General features: G+C 39.8%; 1 protein-coding gene across 9 annotated transcripts in view; it reads left to right on the forward strand.

The window, feature by feature from the left end:
* MYO6 (myosin VI) overlaps window positions 1-26,533 on the forward strand; it is a 449,562-nt gene that overhangs the window by 199,424 nt on the left and 223,605 nt on the right. For all 9 annotated transcript variants that reach the window (XM_063916839.1, XM_063916841.1, XM_063916842.1 and 6 more), the window contains exons 5-9: window positions 5,852-5,981; window positions 7,137-7,242; window positions 14,540-14,595; window positions 15,489-15,586; window positions 17,870-18,034. In XM_063916839.1, the coding sequence (XP_063772909.1) occupies window positions 5,852-5,981; window positions 7,137-7,242; window positions 14,540-14,595; window positions 15,489-15,586; window positions 17,870-18,034 (555 nt within the window). The remainder of the gene's footprint in view (window positions 1-5,851; window positions 5,982-7,136; window positions 7,243-14,539; window positions 14,596-15,488; window positions 15,587-17,869; window positions 18,035-26,533) is intronic.

Genomic DNA, 26,533 nt, shown 5'->3' on the forward strand with positions numbered 1-26,533 from the left:
GTGGTTTGCGCGAGCTTGGTTACAAGAGGAAGGGATTTACTGGTCAGTGGACTGCTTCCGCTGTCGCCCAAAGTTTTTGAACTTGTCACTGACTTATTATGAATGCGCTGCAGGTGACGTATAAGGGAGGATGTTCCGAGGTGGTTAACGTCCTTACCCCTACTTATTACAGCTTGACAAAGGCAACACACGGCTTGACACCTGTTGTCCGCATTTCTGTTGAAATACTTCCACACTGAAGAGCTGATTTTTTTTGGTATTTTCACCAGGCATGTTAATGGCCATATTCCTCCCACGGACAACAGGTGTCTCCCCGGGTGCCTGACTTAAACAAACCACCTCACCATCATAATCCTCCTTGTCAATTTCCTCCCCAGCGCCAGCAACACCCATATCCTCATCTTGGTGTACTTCAACAGTGACATCTTCAATTTCACTATCAGGAACTGGACTGCGGGTGCTCCTTTCAACACTTGCCGGGGGCGTGCAAATGGTGGAAGGCGCAAGCTCTTCCCGTCCAGTGTTGGGAAGGTCAGGCATCGCAACCGACACAATTGGACTCTCCTTTGGGATTTGGGATTTCGAAGAACGCACAGTTCTTTGCTGTGCTTTTGCCGCAAGTCTTTTCTTTTTTCTAGCGAGAGGATGAGTGCTTCCATCCTCATGTGAAGCTGAACAACTAGCCATGAACATAGGCCAGGGCCTCAGCCGTTCCTTGCCACTCCGTGTCGTAAATGGCATATTGGCAAGTTTACGCTTCTCCTCAGACGCTTTTAATTTTGATTTTTGGGTCATTTTTTTACTGATCTTTTGTGTTTTGGATTTTACATGCTCTGTACTATGACATTGGGCATCGGCCTTGGCCGACGACGTTGATGGCATTTCATCGTCTCGGCCATAACTAGTGGCAGCAGCTTCAGCACGAGGTGGAAGTGGATCTTGATCTTTCCCTATTTTTTTAACCTCCACATTTTTGTTCTCCATATTTTGCGCACAACTAAAAGCCACCACAGGTATACAATGTAGATGGATAGTATAGTATTACTTATACTTATGGACGACGAGTGATGACACAGAGGTAGGTACAGCCGTGGCCTAGCGTACTGCTGCTTAGTGCTTATATATAAATATAATATACTGTATAACGGACCTGGTGGACAGTGTCAGCAGACTGCTAAACTAGTATGAAGAAAGAAAAAAAAAAACACCACAGGTATACAATGTAGATGGATGGATAGTATTACTTATACTTATGGACGACGAGTGACGAGTCGACACAGAGGTAGGTACAGCCGTGGCCTACCGTACTGCTGCTTAGTGCTTATATATAAATATAATATACTGTATAACGGACCTGGTGGACAGTGTCAGCAGACTGCTAAACTAGTATGAAGAAAGAAAAAAAAACCACCACAGGTATACAATGTAGATGGATGGATAGTATAGTATTACTTATACTTATGGACGACGAGTGACGACACAGAGGTAGGTACAGCCGTGGCCTACCGTACTGCTGCTTAGTGCTTATATATAAATATAATATACTGTATAACGGACCTGGTGGACAGTGTCAGCAGACTGCTAAACTAGTATGAAGAAAGAAAAAAAAACCACCACAGGTATACAATGTAGATGGATGGATAGTATAGTATTACTTATACTTATGGACGACGAGTGACGACACAGAGGTAGGTACAGCCGTGGCCTACCGTACTGCTGCTTAGTGCTTATATATAAATATAATATACTGTATAACGGACCTGGTGGACAGTGTCAGCAGACTGCTAAACTAGTATGAAGAAAGAAAAAAAAACCACCACAGGTATACAATGTAGATGGATGGATAGTATAGTATTACTTATACTTATGGACGACGAGTGACGACACAGAGGTAGGTACAGCCATGGCCTACCGTACTGCTGCTTAGTGCTTATATATAAATATAATATACTGTATAACGGACCTGGTGGACAGTGTCAGCAGACTGCTAAACTAGTATGAAGAAAGAAAAAAAAAACCACCACAGGTATGCAATGTAGATGGATGGATAGTATAGTATTACTTATACTTATGGACGACGAGTGCACTGACGACACAGAGGTAGGTACAGCCGTGGCCTACCGTACTGCTGCTTAGTGCTTATATATAAATATAATATACTGTGTGTATAACGGACCTGGTGGACAGTGTCAGCAGACTGCTAAACTAGTATGAAGAAAGAAAAAAAAACCACCACAGGTATACAATGTAGATGGATGGATAGTATAGTATTACTTATACTTATGGACGATGAGTGATGACACAGAGGTAGGTACAGCCGTGGCCTACCGTACTGCTGCTTAGTGCTTATATATAAATATAATATACTGTATAACGGACCTGGTGGACAGTGTCAGCAGCAGACTGCTAAACTAGTATGAAGAAAGAAAAAAAAAACACCACAGGTATACAATGTAGATGGATGGATAGTATTACTTATACTTATGGACGACGAGTGACGAGTCGACACAGAGGTAGGTACAGCCGTGGCCTACCGTACTGCTGCTTAGTGCTTAATTATATATATAATATACTGTATAGCGGACCTGGTGGACACTGCAGTGTCAGCAGACTGCTAAACAAACTAGCATGGAGAAAGAAAAAAAAAAACACCACAGTGTTTTTCAGGCAGACAAACGTATACTGGACTGGTGGTCACTGTCAGCAAAACGGTGCACTGTACTCCTGCTAGAACTGCTCCCCAGTCCCCACAATTAGGCAGTGTGAGCAGAGCAGTGCACTCAGCACAGATATATCATGCAGCAGTGCAGCACACTGAGTGAGCACACATATGGTGGAGCGTTTTTTTTCAGGCAGAGAAACAACGGATTAAACTCAAAACCCTGCACTGTACTCCCTAACAGCTGCTCCCCGTCCCCAATCCTCCCCCAATCCTCCCCACAATTATAACTAACTAAGTTCTAATATAATACAACGGACTCGGAGAGGACGCCAGCCACGTCCTCTCCCTATCAATCTCAATGCACGTGTGAAAATGGCGGCGACGCGCGGCTCCTTATATAGAATCCGAGTCTCGCGAGTATCCGACAGTGGGATGATGACGTTCGGGCGCGCTCGGGTTAACCGAGCAAGGCGGGAGGATCCGAGTCGCTCGGACCCGTGTAAAAAAAAAAGGTGAAGTTCGGGCGGGTTCGGATTCCGAGGAACCGAACCCGCTCATCACTACTTTTCTACCTAAGGTAGTATCCTTCTTTCATCAATTAATCAATTGTGGTTCCTACTTTCTTCAGGAACTCCTGCTATTTTGAATGTGGTACGTGCGCTTCGCATTGTTGTAGCCCGAACATCAACAGTCCGTAAAACTGATACATTGTTTGTTCTCTATAATGCAGTCAAGATAGGTTGGCCAGCTTCCAGACAGAGGTTGGGTAGATCGATTAAGCTAACTATTTGTCAGGAATAATTTGATACTAGTTTACAATTGCCTCCATTTCAGCACATTTCACGCGTTCTGTGGGAACGTCATGGGTAGCAGGTCGTGCAGCTTTCACGATATAAATTTGCCATGGAGTTACATGGTTGTCAGTGCACGAGTTTGTGCGCTTTTACAAGTTTAATACTTGTGCGGCATCAGCATCTAGCTTTGGGCCGTCTACTGCTACAGGTGCCAACCAGCTCTCCCGCCCAAGGGAGAAACTTTGGTACGTCCCAAGAGTACTCCAGTGACACCTAGTGGATGAAAAAGAAAATAGTATTTTAGTACTTACCAGATAAATCCTATTCTTTGAATCGATAGGGGACACTGGACGTCCACCCAGAGCAGTTTCACCTATATTGTGGTAGGTTCGGTTTATACTTCTAGTACACGTTATCACCTTCTTGTTTAAGTGTTAAGGTGATTATCTGTTCTCGTTTCAACTTTCTATTTGTTCGTTATATTATAATGTTATATGTAATTCTCCATTGTTCATCCTCTCTTTCACTCCTGTTCGTTTCAGCAAAAAAAAACACTGAGGCATCTGGGGAGTATCGAGGGGAAGGAGGGTTACACATTTAAATATTTATATGCGCCTATCCCTGCTGTCGCACCATCCATATCCAAAGAGTACTCCACTGTCCCCTGTGGATTCAAAGAAAAGGATTTATCTGGTAGTACAGTACCAAAATCCTATTTTTGATAATGTACATAAAGATAGGTGCTACTTATTGCAGCCAAATTGCAAAGGTTCTAGGTGGCTTGCATAACCCAGTCGCACAGGAATGTTAGCCAAGGGTCAAGAGGATATGAAAGTGAAGGAAGAGAACATATGTGACGTTCTGTGTGGACTGTATAGAAGGGATAGGATAGCTCCTGGAGGTTATGTAGGTAATTCTGGAATTTGATAAGCTTGGCTGAAGAGAAGGTTTGGAGACTAGAGGAAAATCTTATTGTGCATGGGAAGGCATTCCACAGAGAGTGTGCTTCCCAAAAAAAAAAAGTCCTCTGTGAATGGGAGAAAGTAATTAGTCTGGATGAGAGACACAGATCTTGTGTAGAGCGGAGAGATTGTGTTGGGAGATACTTTGAGATAAGCGAAAGAGATGTATGTTGGTGTAGTTTGGTTAATAGAGATTAATTAAGATATTTTTTAAGGAATTCATTAGAATACAGGTATTCAGTGAAGGGACTGACAAAGTGAAGAGCGTTTAGCAAGGAAGATCAGCCTTGCATCTGCATACAAAATGGATTGTAGGGGTGAGAGTCTGTTTTGGGGAAGACCAGTAAGGAGACTATTGCAGTAATCAATTCGAGAGATAATAAGTGCATGAATTAGAGTTTTTACTGTATCTTCTGAAAGAAACGGATCGTATTTTAGGTATATACGGTATTGTAAACATGTGCCTTTTGATCTCCTCGCTAATAATAATATTAATAGTAATTTTTTTTGTCCTTACCTATTGGTATCAGTATTTTTTTTAATTTGCATTTTTTAACATTTGGGAAAGCATTTATGTAGTTATTGGAATGGAACCTATTAGTTCACCTTGCGGTTGTGGTTAGGAATGGTGAAAGCACAGGTGCAATTTCAGGATGATGCATTCTTTGTTTACCGACAGTCATTTCAAAAGGGTCACTTGAGTATCTTCTGTTGCCTTTATATTGTACCTGCCTGCTAGGGCAGGCTCTGGAGTTGCGATATTGTACAGCTATGGGACAGGCCATGATGATGTGAATCACTTCATCTATTGATGGGAATCACGCCCCCCACGCTTGCCTCTTGTACCAGAAGGGAGGTCCATATAAAGAGCAATTCTGATTGACCCTCACCACTACCAACTGCAAGTGCTGGCTTCATATGAAATGCTGTCCCACTAACACCTTTTTTAATTCTAATACTTATAAACTGTAAATGTATATAAAAACCTTTAATATGACGAGAGTCTGTAAGTTGTGGTTTTTTTTTAATGAAACTTAAAAATGTTAGAGGAGGAAATTGACAATGGCTTGTGCCAATTGGTAAGAAGCACTGTCATCTCCAGAAAGTCAACACAGTATTAACAATATTTTTTTATATTTGGTGTTTAAGCATTTAGAGATGTACCAGGTTGTACGGACATTGTATATACTATAGGAATCAATAGCTAACAGGTATCAGATGATGTCACTGCTCTGTTATTGTAAGTATGCTTAGAAGAATAGGTTAGGGGCCTTGGGAGAAGGACCAATATTGCCTGGCCAACTTATTATCCTGGCTGTCTGCAGTGTAGGTTGTACTTAGTTTAGATCTTTATATAAAAAAATATTTTTGTACAATTATTTCAGTAGTCCTTTATTAAATCTAATAAAAATCTCTTCTTTTTCTTTTTGTAGACTTATGTGGCCAACATTTTGATTGCTGTAAACCCATATTTTGATGTCCCAAAACTTTATACTTCTGAATTCATTAAAAAATACCACGGCAAATCTCTAGGAACTTTGCCACCACATGTCTACGCAATAGGTAGGAAATATTTCTGTTGTCCCTTCTTGAACCCTAATTTTATTGTCTTTCCATGCATTAAATTGTTGGTGTAAGTACTATAAATATAATACTGAATAAATTCTTGTAAATATTTTTGTTTTTTTTGTATTTTTAAACGTGTAACCTAGTATAAGTAGGGCTCTTCTAATATATATACATGGGTTATCCAATTAGATGAGATAAAACATTGACGTTTTTCCACACTTTCTACTGATGTTTCACCAATATTTTTTTACAGGCTATTCAATTAGATCGCCTGTAAAAAAATAAAAAAATAAAAAAATAAAAATAAAATAGCTTTCCTCCCGAAAACATACAGGTTCAGTGAAACCTGTGTGCTTTCATAAGAAACAGCCCCGTTTCCACATGAAAATGGGGTCTGTTTCGAGGGATTCGGTTTTGCCTGCCTGACGCAGGTGAAAAAAATCACTGAGACGCACCTCACGCCGGCTAATCTTGGCTAATTGAATAGCCCCCGGCGCACTAATTATCCACGGTCAATTGGATACCCCCTTCAGTCACTTTGCCACTTGAGAATGTCCATAAACGCAAGAACATAATTTTAATAGTATCTGACCCGCCCACTGTAAACTCTAATGAAACACATGACAAAAATCATGATATCTGGAAGTTTGGGGATAGGCTATTACAGATTACAGATGTTTCCCCGTGATACAAAGCTGGACAGGATATCGTAAAACACATATTCATTCCTAAGCACATCTGCACATACTTGTGTTAATTGGGTTTATTTTCAGCTGAATGAGTTGGGGGCTGAAGTCGTAAAAGTGTATAATTTCTTATAGTGTTGGGGACTGAAGTTTTAAAGGTGTGTCATTTCTTATAGTGTGTTATCTGTGGATTAGGACATTAATCCATTATTAGATATTCAGTGAAATCTAAAAACACCTGATATTTGTGGAAGCCATGACAGAAAATAAAGTGAACTATCACAGCCTTAAGAGACCCAAAGTAATCTATAGAAAATCTTACTCCAGAAAAAAAAACAACAACTCAGGTCTAAGCTACTTTATCCCATTCACTTATTCAGAAGCACACATTAAGTAAATAACTTCTGATATTTGGGATTGCTGGAGCATTAAAATGTTTCTTATTACAATATCTTTGTTCCAGCTGATAAGGCCTTCCGAGACATGAAGGTTTTGAAGATGAGCCAATCAATCATAGTGTCTGGAGAGTCAGGAGCCGGCAAGACGGAAAACACTAAGTTTGTTCTAAGGTCTGTATACAGTGAATGAAATTATGTTTTCCTACTGTTCATTTTATTTTCCACTCTGCTTGTTTTTATTTATATTTTGATCTGTTCTGACTTTCTCAAGTTCTTGTCTTATGAATTTTTAAAATAAACCAATAATAAGTTATCATCTAATTAAAGTTTAATATATTGTACTGTTAGTCTCCACTTAACATAGCAATTCCGATTTTCAAGTCTATAGAATACAATTTTTCCTTTTGCAAAGTACAGTACATCTCAGTTTTAGGATACCTTGTTCACAAATTATGCAGTCTTTACATAGTGAGTGTAGATATCAGCTGCTGGCGCCCAAAATGGATGCCTCACCTTATGCATGCTCCTAATCATCTCCATAAAACAGCTTAAATTCTCCACAACTGACCTATGAATCATCATAAATATCCAAGGACTTACCTTTAACTTGTACTACTCTACGTGGACATCTCCTCATAACCAACGGATTGCATTCCTGCGCTAAGATACACACTAGATTGAATCATCTGCAACTCTCCACTGAGAAGTCCTTCAGTTTGGAATCTACTGTACTCTGCATTGGACATCCCAGACAAGGTACTGTGGACTACAACCTATATTTGGCTCCATCCAGCCCCTCATTTAGACATCATTCACCTCTGTTCTCTGAGCAACAAATAACTCTGACTTCTTCCATTTTTCAACTAATATGAGTATATTCAGGCTCTGAGTTGCTTAAGGGTCACTGTTCATTTCAAATTGCAGGATCCCAGCCATTCCCCAGGACAAATTATATCACTACCCCCACAAGAAATCTACTTCAAAGGCCTCTCACACTGAGACTTTTCACACCTACACAATAGGAATTGGATTCTGTTCTGTCTCGGAGTAATTGACAAAATCAGCAACAGAAAAGGAAAGTTATTTTATTTATCACTTGTTCCACAAGCCTGTTCTGTCCCGGAATAATTGACTAAATCAGCAACAGAAAAGGAAAGTTATTTTATTTATCACTTGTTTCAAATACAGGTTGAGTATCCCATATCCAAATATTCCGAAATACGGAATATTCCGAAATACGGAATTTTTTGAGTGAGAGTGAGATAATGAAACCTTTGTTTTTTGATGGCTCAATGTACACAAACTTTGTTTAATACACAAAGTTATTAAAAATATTGTATTAAATGACCTTCAGGCTGTGTTTATAAGGTGTATATGAAACATAAATGAATTGTGTGAATGTACACATACTTTGTTTAATGCACAAAGTTATAAAAAATATCGGCTAAAATGACCTTCAGGCTGTGTGTATAAGGTGTATATGTAACATAAATGCATTTTGTGCTTAGATTTAGGTCCCATCACCATGATATCTCATTATGGTATGCAATTATTCCAAAATATGGAAAAATCCCATATCCAAAATACCTCTGGTCCCAAGCATTTTGGATAAGGGATACTCAACCTGTATACACATTGGATTATTGGAGCAGCAATAGGTTATAGCAATAACTCTGTTCATGAACCCATTATAATTTTTGGATCACATACCGAATTGGGGGGGTGGGGGGAGAAACATATATATACAGATGGGTCCACATTTATCTTGACCTTTAATAGGATTAACTGGGACTGGCCAGTCGGACTTAATCCCCTGCTGTAATGACTGAATTCCCTGCTGTATTGTTCTCTGTATTGTATTGCATCTGAAAACAATAGATGAAGGGTTTATGCTAATAAATCATGTTGTGCCTAGGCGCAGAAAACTAGTCAAGATAACCGTGGACCCATCTGTATACAGCTTTCTCTCCCTCTCCCATCATCATATGCAGCTCATACTTATAGTAATCTGTCATTGATGACCCTATGTATACGTATTCCTCCAGCTTCATTCTTTCACTCCGCCCGTTCCGCAGTTCCTATTACACCATCACAGGCTTCTATCCTCCAATCCCTTGGCATTTTAAAAAGAAAACACAGGCGCATTCGTGGGAAGCGAGCAGGCTGGAAACTTCTTTTCCCCGTTAACACCTAAGTCTTTTGCCCACCTGCTCACCCCCAGCTTCAAAGAACAATCAAATAGAAGTGATACCCAAAAGACGGCCCTGAGCTTGGAAGAACAGAACTGTCAATTCTCGCTTGATGATCCCCATACCCAGAGCGCCTGCACCTAACAAAGAAAACTAAAGGCCCTCTGGTATGCCCAATCAGGTCAGTCCTTTGTAATGCCAGATCTATAAGAAACAAGACTGCAACAATTGCTGACCTTATTGAATCTGCAGATCTAGCCTGTATTACAGAGACCTGGCTAGATGAAAATGCAGCACCTATATTGGAGGCTGCAGTCCCAACAAACTACTGTCATCCAAAACCCAAGACTGGACCGCAGGGGTGGCGGGGTGGCTATCTGCTTCAAAAAAGACCTTAAACTTAGGGTCCATCCAATTGAAATTACTTGCTCATTCTAGTGCATTGTTGGCTGGAGTTCGACAGTATTAGATTTCAGAGTACTTCTCATTTACCGGCCTTCTGGAGATGGAAAGATATTTCTACAAGAAATTGCAGACACTCTTGCTGGCCTGGTTCTGGAACATCAAAGATGGCTCATCCTCGGGGATTTCAATGCATGGGTGGATGATGAGCTCTCACGCCTTGGCCATGACCTCCTGTGCACAATGAATGGTCGGGGCTTCACACAGGTCATTCCTTCTGCCACACATAAAAGTGGTCACACTCTTGATCTTGTCTTTCAGATTGGATTAGAAGTCATTGACCTAAAAATAAACCCAGTCATCTGGTCAGACCACCACTCCCTTTGGTTCTCTGTTGCAACCCCTTAAATAAGATCACTGCCCAGGGAGTTGACCAGGTATCATCTAGCAGCAAATCTGGATCTCTCTGCTATACTGGGTGCCTGTGAAGATCCCTTCTCCCTAGTCCGTTATTATAATAGGGATGTTATGGCTGCAGTTGATATTATCCCCACTGTACGTATATGACCTCGTAAACCACAACGTTGAGCTCCCTGGTTCGACAACAGTGTTAGTGAGCTCAAGAAAAGGGGGCGTAGACTAGAAAGACGATGGAGGAAGACTAATCTAGTGGATGACAAAATAAAACTAATAAAGCAAAACGAAGAATATCAATCGACAATCACCCATAAGAAATCGCAGTTCCTGTCAAATGAGATCACGGCAGCAAACAATAGGCCAGCTCAACTTTTCCGCACAGTGGAGATGCTTTGCAAGCCAGCATGCCTGCAGACTGATGAAACCCTCTCCCAGGCAAGATTCAACGAGTTTGCAAACTTCTTTGCAGATAAAATATCCACCATCTGGGCTGGAATCTCCACAGTGCCATCAAAGGAGTGCCAAATACAAAGCCTGCCAATATAAGCCACCTGCCTTCATGGACTAGCTTTAACCCAGTGGATGTAAAGGACATTGCTGAAATTGCTTGGATTTTGCGTCCCACCACCTGTGATCTGGACCCTGCCTCAACCAAGCTTCTAATAGGTTGTATGGATATAATTGGTCCTGTCTCTGCAAAATTTGTTCAATGCTCTTTGCAGACAGGCATTTTTCCTGGACCCCTAAAGGAAGCAATTGTTAGACCTCTTCTTAAAAAACCTAATTTAGATCCCGACTGCATGACCAACTACAGACCGGTATCAAACCTTCCTTTTCTAGGAAAGGTTATTGAGAAAGTGGTTGCAAATCAACTGGAAACCCGCCTGACAACCCATGATATCGTTGATCCATTCCAATCAGGATTCAGGAGAAGACATAGCACTGAAACTGCCCTGGTGTGTGTGTGTTAAATGATCTTCTGATGGCAAGAGACAGAGGCGACTGTTCAGTATTAATCCTTCTGGATCTCTCTGCAGCATTTGATAACGTGGACCATGGGCTTCTGATTGAGCGACTGATACATTTTTGTGGACTGGATGGCACAGTCCTAAGCTGGTTCAAATCATTTCTTACAGGCAGGTCACAGAGAGTATCGTCTGGAGTATACTCATCACCATCAGTGCCATTGCCATGTGGTGTCCCACAAGGTTCTATACTATCCCCCATGCTTTTTGCAATATACATGCTCCCGCTGGTCTACCACTGCTATGCAGATGATACACAATTGTACTTGTCCTTTGCTCCGGGTACTGATCCCAATAGCAACCCTAAATGGCAGTCTAGCTGAACTCCAGGATTGGATGAGTGCCAGTTGGCTGCAACTGAACCCGGATAAAACAGAGGTCCTTATTATAGGACCGCAACATCAAAGGACAAGACTGCAGCATAGCCAACCAACTGGACTTACACTCGGGGATTCAGAATTACAAACCACTGATCGTGTGTGGAATCTTGGCGTTGTCCTGGACGGTGGCTTAACACTTAAACATCCGATATCAGCCACAATCAAATCCTCATTCTTTAACCTGAGGAACATAGCCAGACTCAAGCACTTAATTCCCTCAGATGATCTGCCAAAAGTCATCCATGCATTTGTATCCTCTCGATTAGACTACTGTAATGCCCTCCACCTTGGTCTCACAGCAAAATAATTGGACCGCTTACAGCTGGTGCAAAACACAGCTGCCAGGCTGTTAACCGACCAGCCCCGTTCTAGCCACATAACACCCATACTCTACTCCCTTTACTGGCTGTCTGTAAGATGGCAAATCATCTTCAAGATTGGCTTACTGAGTTTCAATGCACTACATGACCAGGTCCCAAAGGTACCTGAAGTAGCTTCTGACCCCATACTGCCCCACTTGATTACTGCGATCTGTAGATGAAGGACTTTTAGCAGTACCTAGAATCTCCCATAATTCATCTGGGGGTCAAGCTTTTAGTCATGCAGCTCCGACTCTATGGAACTCGCTTCCCTGCACAGTGCGAGAGGACCCAACTATAGAATCCTTCAAAAGTAGACTCAAGACTTTCCTGTTTACGCAAGCATTTCCATAATGTCCCTTTAGTATCTACATGCTTCTGTATTTTATGAAAAGCTTTTCTGTACTTCATTATTTTCTATACTATATTATGCTATGTATCTGAGCGCCTTGAGTCCTATTGGAGAAAGAGCGCTATATAAATATAATTATTATTATTAGATGGTGATTTTGATCAGGTTGACCCATCACTGTACCACATGTAAGGTGCAATGCAATTGCTATAAATGCTCATGCTCCAAATCTATTGAATTTGATTTGGTTTGTTAGAGTGATGACCATGATCATCACCACCACATCTGTGGGAACATCATTTCAATTGGAAGTGCAGGTGACAAAGCATTGCAGTCTGTTTGGCCAACCACCTGATTAAAGAGGTCAGTGTGATCATCTCCCTATTTGGTCAAGTTAGTCACTCTTGTAGGCAGTGGCCATGCCAGTCGTCCAAGTAATAATAATAATCCTAGTAATAATGTTTTTCTGAACTTTAGTACTGGAGGCCAAGTCAATGTTGCAAATCCGTTTTAAACTCTTTTTGTTTGTTTTTTAAAACTCCATCTACAATTTTTTACAGTACAGTATACGTTTACAGACACAGTTTAAAAAAAATAGAGACCAGTAGTGCCCAGAGTAAAAAGGATCAACCACTGAAAATGGCTTTCAGAAAACCCAACTCAGACCAAAAATAATCAATGTGGGTGATGTTACGTGAATTTTTGTACTGTCAAATCTTCCCAAATATTATTACTGACCTATATTTCTTTTTGAGAGTCACAAATGTAAACTAACTTACTTACATTAGGGAGGTGGAGGTACCACGCAGAAAATATTTTCCTAAAATGTGTTTGCTATATTCATATTGAACATTGGACTTAAGGGATTGTAGCATTACATTGTCACAGTAAGAAAAGTTTTATAAAAAGTTTCCAAAGCAAGGGTATTACTTTATACTTTGTCCACTAATACTAGTACCTATGATTATTTTGTGTAGTCCAGGATAAATGCTGCACTCTCACTGCTACTTCACATCCGCTGGGGTGCTGATCTCAAGATCACAAATATTACTTCATGTTTTTGTATAGAACATGGGTAACGAGAGCACTCACCAGGCTTTTCTAGGAAAATGATTAACATCTTTGTTTATTAATTCATCATATTAAAAGTCAATGTTTTGGCCCACTGCAGAGCCTTTGTCAAGACCACATAAATGCATAAGAGCAGCCAACACACAAAGTGTATGATTATTTTGTGTAATGAATTATTCTAATGTTTGTATTCTTGAATGCAAATAAAAAGATGGTTTTCAGAGAAGGTTTTTGATTCGGTGACAATGGAATATAGCCATTGTTCATGTGAAGATGTAAACCAAAACATAACTTTGTGCGAAACAAGATTTAGAACAAAATTATTTTCTTAGCAAAAAAGCAAAGCTACAGTAGTTTACATGCAAGTGGTATGGCCTCGAGGCTTCAAATAATACAGTAGAAAACTAGAATATCATATAAACAAACAAACAAACAAACACAGTTTGAATGTTAGCAATTTTGCATACAACATCCTCAAGGCATAATCTCTCCCATTACACAAGGAAATTGTGTTTCCCCTAGGACACTTCATATAACACCCGGGTGAGACAAACCTCTCAAGGTGACATTCCCCATTATACATTGTTACATCTACTACCTGTAGAGAAACTACTAATTCAATCAGAAGATTCAAATATATACGGTTCTCAGTCAGAAACCTTTTAAGTCTGTATTTTGTTTGTACAATAGATAGAGAGATTGTAGAAAATTGTCCACACTTCTTAAATCAGTCCAACCAGGTGTTTGTTCAGTTAAATACATACTGTAGATTTCTTCAACTCCACTAAGGGCTCTTGAAAAGAGTCCAGCACATCATGAATAATCCAAGGTACTAATACATTTTAATAATAAAATTCCAATAAGCCATCCTGCTAATAGTCCTGCTAAGCAAATACTTACTCATATCCATGATACGTAGGAGGGGTGGCAACGGTTAATTTCCCAGCCTGACGTCCGTTTCAGTACCATACACCTCGGCAGACTCTTAATTAAAGTACATGTCACCGAAATGGCCGTTCGACTGGGACTGTAACTGTTGCCATCCCTCATGCTTCTCATGGTCTTTGACATGATGGCTTATTGGTGTATTTATTTAAATGCATAAGTACTTTGAATTATATATGGGATGCTGGCCTCTTTATAAGAGCCCTAGGTGGAGTTAAAGAGATTTCATAAATTAATTCTATACAGGATATACACACATGACCTATACTTTTATTTGCTTCCTATTCACATAAAAATGTTTTTATCACAATATTACACTGTTCTGTAGGTACTTGACAGAATCGTATGGATCTGGGCAAGATATTGATGAGAGGATTGTAGAAGGTATGTGCTAAAAACTATGTTCTTTCATAATGTTCTTTATGTAAGTCATTTGTTTTGTTTTACTGTTTGACTTCTAATGTTTTCACAGAAAATAAATACTAAGAATCATCTATACTTATTTCAAAAGGACTTTGTTGTTTTGCCAAATGGCATTATGGGATTATTACTTGGCGGTAGCTAATCATTTTTCCCAAGAAGATGCTATGCTGAATTATTTTCACAAGAAAGAAATAAGAAGCGTATTTATTTTAATGAGGAAGACATCTATCTTAGGGAACCTATTTTTCTCTAAACGTGCTACCTATGCAGTCCTTTTAAAAGGCCCATTCCCAGCAGTCTTACAGAAGCTTTCACAGACTACTCTTTTTAGAAGTTTGTCATATATTGTAGTTTTAGAAATTCTCTTCTTTATCTCTTAGCAGCTTTTACTTACTTGCAGCTTTTTCTGTTAAGACCTTGTTTTCCATGCCCATGGTGGTTACTTGCTAGGTTGTTGAGACACAAGAAATTCAAAGAGCCAACATTTTAGTTCAAGGGTTTGAGAGGAGTTTTTTTTTTTTTTTTTTTCAGTGAAATACATATACCCGTGTGTTTCTGTGAATCAACCTTTTGCCCTTCACCTGAAATTATCCCAGAAAAAAAATACATCTAAAGTGTTGGCATTTCTTGTTGCTTTTAAAGTAATGCTTAAATGTGATTTCCATTTGTCTGTACAAAGTGTTAACCTTATTATAGGCTTTTGATAGTAATATTCAGTTTTGTATTTGTGCTTGTATTCCATTTCCAAGAAGAAAATGCTGCAGAACTAAATAATATATAAATTATTTTTTTTATTGCATATATTTTTTGACATTTGTGTTATTGATAAAAACAATGTGTTTGTATCCACACAGCCAACCCCTTATTAGAGGCCTTTGGAAATGCAAAAACAGTCCGAAATAACAACAGCAGTCGGTTTGGAAAATTTGTAGAAATTCACTTCAATGAAAAAGTAGGTGTCTTTATTAATGAATTAATTAATTAATTCATTCATTCATTCATTCATTCATTCATCCATCCATTCATTCATTTATTTAATATCTGTATACTGAATACTAGAAAAAACTATTTTGTAATGTAGACCATAATAAATTTGTAGTTGGTCTTCAATCTATACATTTGAGTGTCCGTTTATAAAGCATGTTTTCTAGGGGTATAAGAGTGATAGCCTGCTGCTGAGTATTTACCACACTTTAATTGACTTTTCAATAGCTTTAATAATGTGGAAAAAGATAATGGGGGCAATCCTTTTCATTAAGAAACGGTCACCCAGGACCAGGTGGAAGAATTCTCACCTTACAGAGGGAAAACATAAAAACTTACTGGTATTTGTCAAACCCCGTTGTTCATTATTTATATACAATGTAATGGATTTAACATAGGACAGGTTTATAAATTAATAATCAGAAATAGAGTGCGCTTCTCCTGAAACGGATATGTACCACTGCCTTTGGTTGTGCCCTAAGGTAGCAGATTCACCTTTTTATTACCAATGTCCTTCATATACAGATATCACTGTCACCTAATTGGGTGTTCTGGCGGGCCTTCTCTGGATTGCCTCCTCCCATTATATCCAAAAGTCATAAACTACTTTTACATAAGGTTGTGGGAGCAGCAAAAAAGAAAAAAGAGAACAATTCTCTCACAATGGATTGAACCTTCCACCTCATCACTTTCTTTATTGACACCCAGATTGTCCCATGTATTCTATATGAACTGGTCATCCACATCCATCAACAAAGAAGGCTTGGCTGAAATGTTTTTTGTTAATTGGTTACCATATGTGCACACACTCTACCCAGACGTAAAACCTTCACTTAGACAAAGTTTCCATTTATGTACATGGTACAACTTTGCTATATTAGATTGTGGAATACCTTTTAAGTAAATGTTACTAATTTACTTACATTGTTATTTGTTTGTATTCCAAACCTCCTGGTGCAATAAGGAGTCTTGTTCCTATTTCCTTGAGATTGCTATTATTTACTTATTTGTGCTTGCGTAATGTTTTATATCTGTACACCTCTATACTGTGCTATATTTATGATTACATTATTTTTGTGAATCAATAAAAACTATTATAAAAAATAGATATTCTAAATTAAAAATTAGAAATAAAAAGTAAATTTTTCGTGTAGCCCAGGTAAAAAGAAGTGTAGAAATTGATATTTTAATGGGTTGTCACTGCTTACCTAATGGCACAAGTCAACACTTGGATTGGATATAGATGTTTCTGTGATTGCTTAGTTGGCAATCCCATAAAATGAGAATAATAGAGAATCTCTGCGATCTTGAGATCTTACATATTCGTATTACAGAATTAGGTTTATGCTAAGTTAATGTTGGTAATGTGTTGTATTAACACTATAATTCCCATTTTTCTGCAGTGTCTTTGGAAGTGAAGTAGAAAAACACATGGACGTGTTTGTAGTTTTAGTAGCGCTGATAAACGTTGTTTTCACGTACAACAGAGAAACGTTCAAAAGAAAATTAGATATAACTGTTTCCACTATTGTGTGTTATTTCTCCCAAATTTGACTCCACAGTTTGAGGTGGAAACCTTTAATATTGTCAGAACTCCTCTCACGACCTGCCATTTCCAAATAAATAGAAAACAAATAATGTATGTTCCCAAGTGTCCTGTGTATAGGTTTGTATCACAGAAAAGGTTATCCCAGTGCTGAGTGAGCTTTTATCTAGAAGCCAGCTCCGGTAATGAGTAACCTTTTCCAGTAAAGTGACACAAGACTGCAGTTTTCTCTAGCACCGATGGGATCGACTGTGTAATGTGCTCCATACAAGTGACTAGAATTTCTACAGACAATCTTCTTTTCATTCATCTTTCTTTTCAGTTCCAATTGCTATAAGGAGTGGGAAACATTTTTCTTTTTCTGTTGCAGTGTATGATATCCAGTGCACAAGAAAGTTCCCTGCTGTGGTGCTGAATGCCTTGTATATAATCATTAGTGGCTTACTGTGTACATCTTGCTATGCAAAAGAGATCCTGTCATCTTTTTGGGAACATGGCCATTTAATTTAGGCCATAAATTGGACGTATCACTTGTTAAGTACAGTATATGGTGGTATGTCTATTTCTGCACTAATTGATAATAGACAACAGGATTTCTCAAAATGTGTTTTCTACTTTTTATTTAGCGTATATTTTAGATTATGTTGCTTTATAAACCTATCCATTACATTTGTTATATGCTCTTTTTTTTTTTTCTGTACCTAGTATTCCGTAGTGGGGGGATTTGTGTCTCACTACCTTTTGGAGAAGTCTCGTATCTGTGTGCAAGGTCAAGATGAAAGGAATTACCATATTTTCTACAGGTTGTGTGCAGGTGCCCCAGAGGATATTCGGCAAAAACTCTTCTTGAGTTCGCCTGACAACTTTAGGGTACGTTTAATTCATAAGGGGTTACTGACTTTATTAGCTTGTAGTCTAATAACTCTCTTTTTTTATGAAATACTGTTAACAATGCATGTGGCCAGATTGAGGTCTAAAAGATCCTTAAAGCTTTTTGTCTATAGTAATATTGCAGAATTTTTGTATGTCAACAAGTTTGGAGGAGGAACTGGAATACTGATTGCATTGTCACCAACAATGAAATCTATTTTAGCTGCAACAACAATTGCTGCACAACATCAGGTTGGTGGTGCTCCACAGAGTCAAAAACAAGTATTCAAACAGGTTGGTTTCTGCAGTGTGCAGAAAAAGGAAGAGAGAGAGAGAGAGAGAAATTAAACAAGTTGCAGTGTCTTTTGTTACACCACTCCTACTGATTAGTTTATGGATATAGGATGTTTGCAGTTTCTCTTTAATCTGCCATTTATCTTTGCTAATTTTTGCAGTGTAATGTTAAATAGTCCACGATTTATAAAGATATGACTGAGGCAACTCTAAAGTTGTTCTCACAATTACTCCTAATGGGGGGATTCAATAGGTGCTGTTTTTTCCGACATTCCACAGTTTTTAGGTCGAATATGCATTCGACTTATTTCATGAAAGTGAAGTTTTTTTTTTACTGTCTAAAAAAACTAGCACTGTCGGAAAACTTGTGGATTGGCGAAAAAACGCGGCTGTTTTTGACAGTTTACTACTGATGCAGATTCGACATGTTATCAAGTCGAATCTGCATTGTCGGAATGCTGGACGGAAACGGCCGGCATTAAATAGTGCCATGACGGATCCTCTCCATCGGAGGGGATCCGACTTCAATTGAATATACCCCTAAATCTGTATGAGGCTCACTACATTTATCACCAAACCCTTCAAGAAGTCACTGTATATCTCTAATCATGCAATTACTGTACCTGTTCTTACAGCTCTTTTGAAAAATTTTACTGACTGACTTTATGCTATTATTCTAATATAATATATTTGCATTACTTACTTCATTACACATTTAAAAATAATGTTTTCATTGTTTTTGAAAGCATCATGTTCTAGCAGCTTATTCATGATGTAGCCAGCTATGAAAGTAAAGTTCTTGTGGCCATAAACCACTTCATTCATTAATTCATTCATTAATGACAAGAGGTTTCTCCATTAAAAATAAAGCCGAGATGAAATCGTCATAGAGGAGTCTGGCTTAGAATCCTAAAACTGTTTTATTGTTGTTCACCTCAAGACTAGAATGCAGAGGCTATATATGTTTACAAGGACATACTGTAGAAATAGGTGTAATAGAAACGCGTTAGCCTATGCTGTAAAAAGAAGTCGTGCAGGATATGATAAAACTAGCTTGTACAGAAAATACATTATAATAGTATAATTAATAAGTGAAAACAGATATATATATATATATATACTGTATGTATACTGTGTGTGTGTATATGTGTATGTATATATATATATATATATATATATATATATATATATATATATATATATATATATATATATATATTTATATATATATATATATATATATATATTTATATATTAATAAAATTACATAACATTTTTTTTTTTTTTTTAATTACTAGAAATAACATTAGAACCCTTATTGAGGCCAGTTTATACTCCTTACTGGAATAATCCCATGTAATACATGAGCTTGTTTTAATAAAACAAAAGATGTTACAAATTCACAGTTGTAAATACCAAATGTACACAATTTATGACTAAAAATGTACAGAGTATTTTATTAAAAACAATTTCCATACACAGAAAAATTTAAAATTAAACAATATTAGTTTCCACTTCAGATTGACACATTCCCAAGCTTCTTGTAATGAAGAGTAAGGATCACATTGAGGTGTCTTTCAATAAACAACCTAACATGCTTCGTCTCCTACCGACACTTCATCGAAGGTACATCTCTGGATTTGTGTTTCAATATAACGAAAAAATTTGTGCATCACAGGATTGGTCCACTATACCGATACCTTATCAGTGACCTGATTGTTGTGCTAGTACAAAGTCTAACGATGACATTATAGAGCGATTAGCCATGAATTAGGAAGCCAAATTAGTTCAACCTCTAGACGTTGTCAACAGGGATCACAGATCACTTCATTGGATGTGGCAATAAAAATAGCTATCAAATTGTTAATCTTAGGTATGCTACATACAGTACAGCGTTTGACTGCTGACTACTTCTTAAACTATTTAGACATGTCAGAACATCTACAGTATGTTACATATATGGACAAAAGCATTTGGCCACACATGTTAATTGAATTTATTGAATTCAGGTGTTTCAATCAGATCTGTTGCCACAGGTGTATAAAATTAAGCACCTAGCCATGCAGTCTTCATTTGCAAACATTTGTGATACAAAATGGGTCGTTCTGAAGAGCTCAGTGACTTCAAGCATGGTACTGTGATAGAATGCCACATTAGCAATAAGACTTTGTGAAATTTCATCCCTGCTGGATATTTCACGGTCCACTGTAAGTGATATTATTAGAAGGTTGAAGCGGTTATGAACAACAGCAGCTAAGCCATGAAGCAGAAGACCATGTAAAATCACAGAGCGAGGACCACGACTGCTAAGGCACACGGTGTGTAAAAGTCGTCAACGCTCTGCTGATTTCATAGCTGAAGGGTTCCAAACTTCCACTGGCATTAATGTAAGCACAAAAACTGTGCGGCGGGAGCTTAATGGAATGGGTTTCCATGGCTGAGCAGCTGCATGCAAGCCTAACATCACCAAGTCCAAAGCCAAGTGTCCGATTGAGTGGGGTAAAGCACACAGACACTGGACTGTGGAGCAATGGAAACGTATTCTGTGGAGTGATGAATCACACTTCTCTGTTTGGCAGTAAGATGGCTGAGTCTGGGTTTGGCGAAATCCGGGAGAACATTACCTGCCTGACTGCATTATGCCAACTGTGAAGTTTGGTGGAGGAGGGATAATGGTCAGGGGTTGGGCTAGACCCCTTATCTCCAGTGGAGGGCAATCTTAATGCTTTACCATACCAAGACATTTTGGACAATGCTATGCTTTCAACTTTGTGGCAACAGTTTGTGGAAGGCCTTTTTCTATGCCAACATGACTGTGCCCCAGTGCACAAAGCAAGGACTATAAAGATATGGTTTGATGAGTTTGGTGTGCAAGACTTTACTGGCCCACACATAGTCTCGACCTCAACCCCATCAAGCACTTTTGATATGAACTGGAAAAGAGATTGCAAGGCAGGCCTACTAGTCCAACATCAGTGCCCGATAAGCAACTACATATAAAGTATATGTATTTGAATACAATGTCATTACAGTCTCCGTTGGTGTTCGAATACTTTTGTCCATATAGTGTATAGTGGCACACGCCTATCTAGTCTCCACATAAAGAAGGTGTTTCTTCAATTTAACCCACCTGCTTCCTATTTGTATTTCACAGCATTTTTCAGAGTCCCTTTCCTGAGGACCCTCCTCTCTGAACTGTTGGGTTCTAAAAACAGGAATACTAGCATTTAAAGGTCATTGATTTAATGTACACTGTTTGATCCTCCATCTAACACTCAGGTGTAAACCCACTGTTAGCTTAAATATTAGTTTATTTATCACCAAAATGAGCACAGGATCCCTTTGACATTCTGGCCACAGAAAACCTCATAAATATAAATGCCCCATCAGATTGGGAATAAATAGTGGACGATGTACTCTACTAGTAATCAAATTTTTTACCTGAAACTTTAAAAAACATTTTTTTTTATTGCCACTTGTCAGTGCCAAGAAATGCATTTGCAATAACCACGAGCAGGCTGGATAGCTTTTCCGATATGTGCATGTCCCAGAGGTGGATTTCGACCTCATGGGGCCCTTAGCAAGATACCAATTTAGGGCCTCCCTCCCTCAAACAATCAATCCATAGCACTATAGTTCTCTTACGTCCTAGAGGATGCTGGGGTCCACATTAGTACCATGGGGTATAGATGGGTCCACTAGGAGCCATTGGCACTTTAAGAGTTTGAGAGTGTGGGCTGGCTCCTCCCTTTATGCCCCTCCTACCAGACACGGTTTAGAAAATGTGTCCGGAGGAGCCAGTCACAGCTAGGGGAGCTCCTTAGGAGGTTTTTTTTTTTTTTTTATGGTACTGTTCCAGGTCGAGAGACTCACAAGCTGTGGCGGTGGATGCCCTGGTAACTTCGTGGGTGTTTAAGTCAGTGTATGTGTTCCCTCCACTTCCACTCATTCCAAGAATTCTACAACTCAGAAAGAGAACAAAGGTTCAGGCAATTCTCATTGCTCCGGACTGGCAAAGGCGAGCTTGGTACGTGGATCTTCTGGACTTACTGCTGGAAGATCCGAGGCCTCTTCCTCTTCATGAGGACCCTCTGCAACAGGGGCCATTCGCTTATCAAGACTTACCGTGGCTACGTTTGACGGCATGGAGGTTGAATGCCAGATATTAGCTCGGAAGGGCATTCCAAACAAAGTCATTCCTACCCTCATACAGGCTAGGAAAGGAGTAACGTCTAAACATTACCATCGCATTTGGAAAAAGTATGTTTCTTGGTGTGAATCCAAGAAGTTTCCTACGGTGGAGTTTCAACTGGGACGGTTTCTCATCTTCCTGCAAGCTGGTGTGGATATGGGCCTGAGGTTGGGATCCATAAAGGTCCAGATTTTGGCCTTATCCGTTTTCTTCCAGAAACAATTGGCTGTCCTCCCTGAGGTTCAGACTTTTTTGAAAGGGGTTCTGCACATCCAGCCTCCCTTTGTGCCACCTACGGCGCCCTGGGATCTTAACGTGGTGTTGCAGTTACTCCGATCAGATTGGTTTGAGCCTCTACAGGAGGTTGAGATCAAGTTTCTCATGTGGAAGGCTGTCACTTTGTTGGCCTTAGCTTCTGCTAGACGTGTGTCGGAGTTGGGGGCTTTGTCTTCCAAATGTCCCTACTTGATCCTCCATGAAGATAAAGCTGAGCTCCGGACACGTCAGCAGTTCCTTCCAAAGGTTGTGTCGGCTTTTCATATCAATCAACCTATTGTGGTGCCAGTTGCTACTGACTCAATTACTTTAAAGTCCTTGGATGTTGTAAGGGCTCTGAATATCTATGTGAAGAGGACTGCTCATCACAGAAAATCGGACTCTCTGTTTGTCCTGTATGATCCCAAGAAGATTGTGTGTCCTGCTTCTAAGCAGACAATATCTCGCTGGATCAGGTTCACTATTCAGCATGCGTATTCTTCGGCAGGATTGCCGTGCCCAAGTTCTGTTAAGGCCCACTCTACTCCGTAAGGTGGGTTCATCCTATGCGGATGCCCGGGGTGTGTCGGCTTTACAACTTTGCCAAGCGGCTACTTGGTCTGGGTCGAACACATTTGCTAAGTTCTACAAGTTCGATACTTTGGCCTCTGAGGACCTAAAGTTTGGTCAATCAGTTCTGCAGGAGCCTCCGCACTCTCCCTCCCGTTCTGGGAGCTTTGGTACTAATGTGGACCGCAGCATCCTCTAGGACAGGGGTGGGGAACCTTTTTTCTACCAAGGGCCATTTGGATAATTGGGGGGCCATACAAAAATTATCAACTTAAAAATTAGCCTGCCCCCAGTCAGTAGTTATGCCCAATTAGATTTGCCCCCAGCCAGTTGTTATGCCCCATTAGATATGCCCACTGTCAGTTGTTTTGGCCCATTAGATATGCCCCGTCAGTTGTTATGCCCCATTAAATATGTCCCCTGTAGTTATGCCCCATTAAATATGCCCCCTAGTAGCGCCACTTACACACACATTAAAAGAAAAAAAAAACCACAATGCTCCCCAGCCCTGCTCCTGCTTCCGGACCGCTGCCCTCCCTCTCCTCGAAACTATGGGAGAGATGTCATGACGTCTCTCCCATAGCGCCGCACAGCCACACATGTAACCTGCCTGGGCCAGAAGTGAGCTCCTGCCTCCGGCTGCTGCTGAGGAGGAGCTGGGCGCCCACAGGTGGTAAAATCTCAGCGGGCGCTCGGCATCTCTCATTTAGGTGAGCCTGGCCGGATCAAGTGGCTTTGAAGGCCTTATGCTGCCCTCGGGCCTGAGGTTCCCCACCACTGCTCTAGGACATAAGAGAAAATAGGATTTTAATTATCTACCGGTAAATCCTTTTCTCGTAGTCCGTAGAGGATGCTGGGCGCCCGCCCAGCGCTTCGTTACCTGCAGTGGTTATCTGGTTAAGTGCGACTTTGTTCTTAGATAAGTACTGACTTGTTACTTGGTTCAGTAATATTTTTTCAGCAGTTGCTGAGTTCACGCTAGTTAGCTTGGTTTGCCTTGTATGTGTGAGCTGGTGTGAATCTCGCCACTATCTGTGCATAATCCTTCTCTCGAAGATGTCCGTCTCCTCAGGCACAGTTTCTAGACTGAGTCTGGTATGAGGGGCATAGAGGGAGGAGCCAGCCCACACTCTCAAAGTCTTAAAGTGCCAATGGCTCCTATTGGACCCGTCTGTACCCCATGGTACTAATGTGGACCCCAGCATCCTCTACGAACTACGAGAAATCGTTTTACCAGTAGGTAATTAAAATCCTATTTTTCTTTCCTGATTTATGCCCCTTACATTATTTGATGTTTTTTTCCCTCATAGTCTATTACAGTTTATTACTTTCCCCCTTCACTGTTTTTTTTACCATGTCCCCTCACCTCTAATTTCCATTATTACACCACTCAGTTACTGCATTTTAGATCAGTGCTCCCCTCACTAAATCTAGCAGATCCCCATATTCCATTATTACACCCTCACTCACTGACTGCATTGTATATAGTAACATAGTAACATAGTATCTGAGGTTGAAAAAAGACAATTGTCCATCGAGTTCAACCTATTTGTGGTCTCCTATGCATGATGATTTGACTAAAATTTCTGACTGATGCTGCTGTCAGCCGTTGCATTTTATCCCTATTTATAGTAACTATAATGCATGACTATGCACCATACCCCTGGATATCCTTATCCATTAGGAATTTATCTAACCCATTCTTAAAGGTGTTGACAGATTCCGCCATTACAACTCCCTCGGGCAGGGAATTCCAAACACGTATTGTCCTTACCGTGAAAAAGCCTTTACGCCGTATTGTGCAGAATCTCCTCTCCTCTAACCTGAGCAAGTGTCCACGAGTCCTTTGTGTTGATCTAACCAAAAACAGGTCCCGCGCAAGCTCTGTGTATTGTCCCCTTATATATTTGTAGATGTTGATTATATCCCCTCTTAGTCTCCGCTTTTCCAATGTAAACATGCCTAGTCTTTCAAGCCTTTCCTTGTATTCCATCGTCTCCATGCACTTAATTAGTTTGGTCGCCCTCCTCTGTACCTTTTCAAGCTCCAGGATATCCTTTTTGTAGTACGGTGCCCAGAATTGTACACCGTATTCAAGGTGTGGCCTCACTAGTGATTTATATAACGGGAGTATAAAACTCTCGTCCCTAGCATCAATACCCCGTTTTATGCATGCTAATATCTTATTAGCCTTCTTTGCTGCAGTCCTACTTTGGGTACTACTGCTTAGCTTGCTATCTATGAGGACACCCAAGTCCTTTTCCAGTACAGAATCCCCTAATTTTACCCCATTTAGTAGGTAGGTGTAATTTTTGTTCTTGTTACCACAGTGCATTACCGTACACTTGTCTGTGTTGAAGCGCATTCTCCATTTGGCTGCCCATGCTTCTAATTTAACTAAGTCGTTCTGAAGAGACTCGGCATCCTCCTCTGTATTTATAGCCTTACACAATTTGGTATCATCTGCAAAAATTGACACCATGCTCTCTAGACCTTCTGTTAGGTCGTTAATGAAAATATTGAACAATAGCGGTCCTAATACTGAGCCTTGCGGCACACCACTTAGCACTTCAGTCCAAGTTGAAAAAGATCCATTAACCACAACGCGCTGCTCCCTATTATCTAACCAGTTTTTGACCCAAGTGCATATTGTGCTTCCTAGCCCTGATTCTTGTAGCTTGTAGATAAGTCTCATGTGTGGTACAGTATCGAACGCTTTGGCAAAGTCTAAAAAGATTACATCCACGTCTTTACCCTGATCTAGGTTTGCGTTTACTGTTTCATAAAAGCCAAGTAAGTTGGTTTGACAGGATCTGTCCTTCATAAACCCATGTTGATTCCTTTTAATGACCTTATTGACTTCAAGGAACTTCTGAATACTATCTCTTAGAATACCTTCCAATACTTTCCCCACTATAGATGTAAGACTAACTGGTCTATAATTACCTGGTTCAGCTTTACTTCCCTTTTTGAATATAGGCACTACTTCCGCTATACGCCAGTCTTTGGGAACCATACCTGATATAACTGAATCCTTAAAGATCAAAGATAGCGGTTTTGCCAGTTCAGAGTGAAGCTCCATTAGAACCCTTGGGTGAATACCATCGGGCCCTGGTGATTTATTAATCTTTAAATGTTTTAATCGGTCACAGACTACTTCCTCGCTTAAATAAGTACCTATCAGTGGG

This window comes from Pseudophryne corroboree, chromosome 4 (assembly GCF_028390025.1).
Source record: "Pseudophryne corroboree isolate aPseCor3 chromosome 4, aPseCor3.hap2, whole genome shotgun sequence".
Taxonomy (NCBI): Eukaryota; Metazoa; Chordata; class Amphibia; order Anura; family Myobatrachidae; genus Pseudophryne; species Pseudophryne corroboree.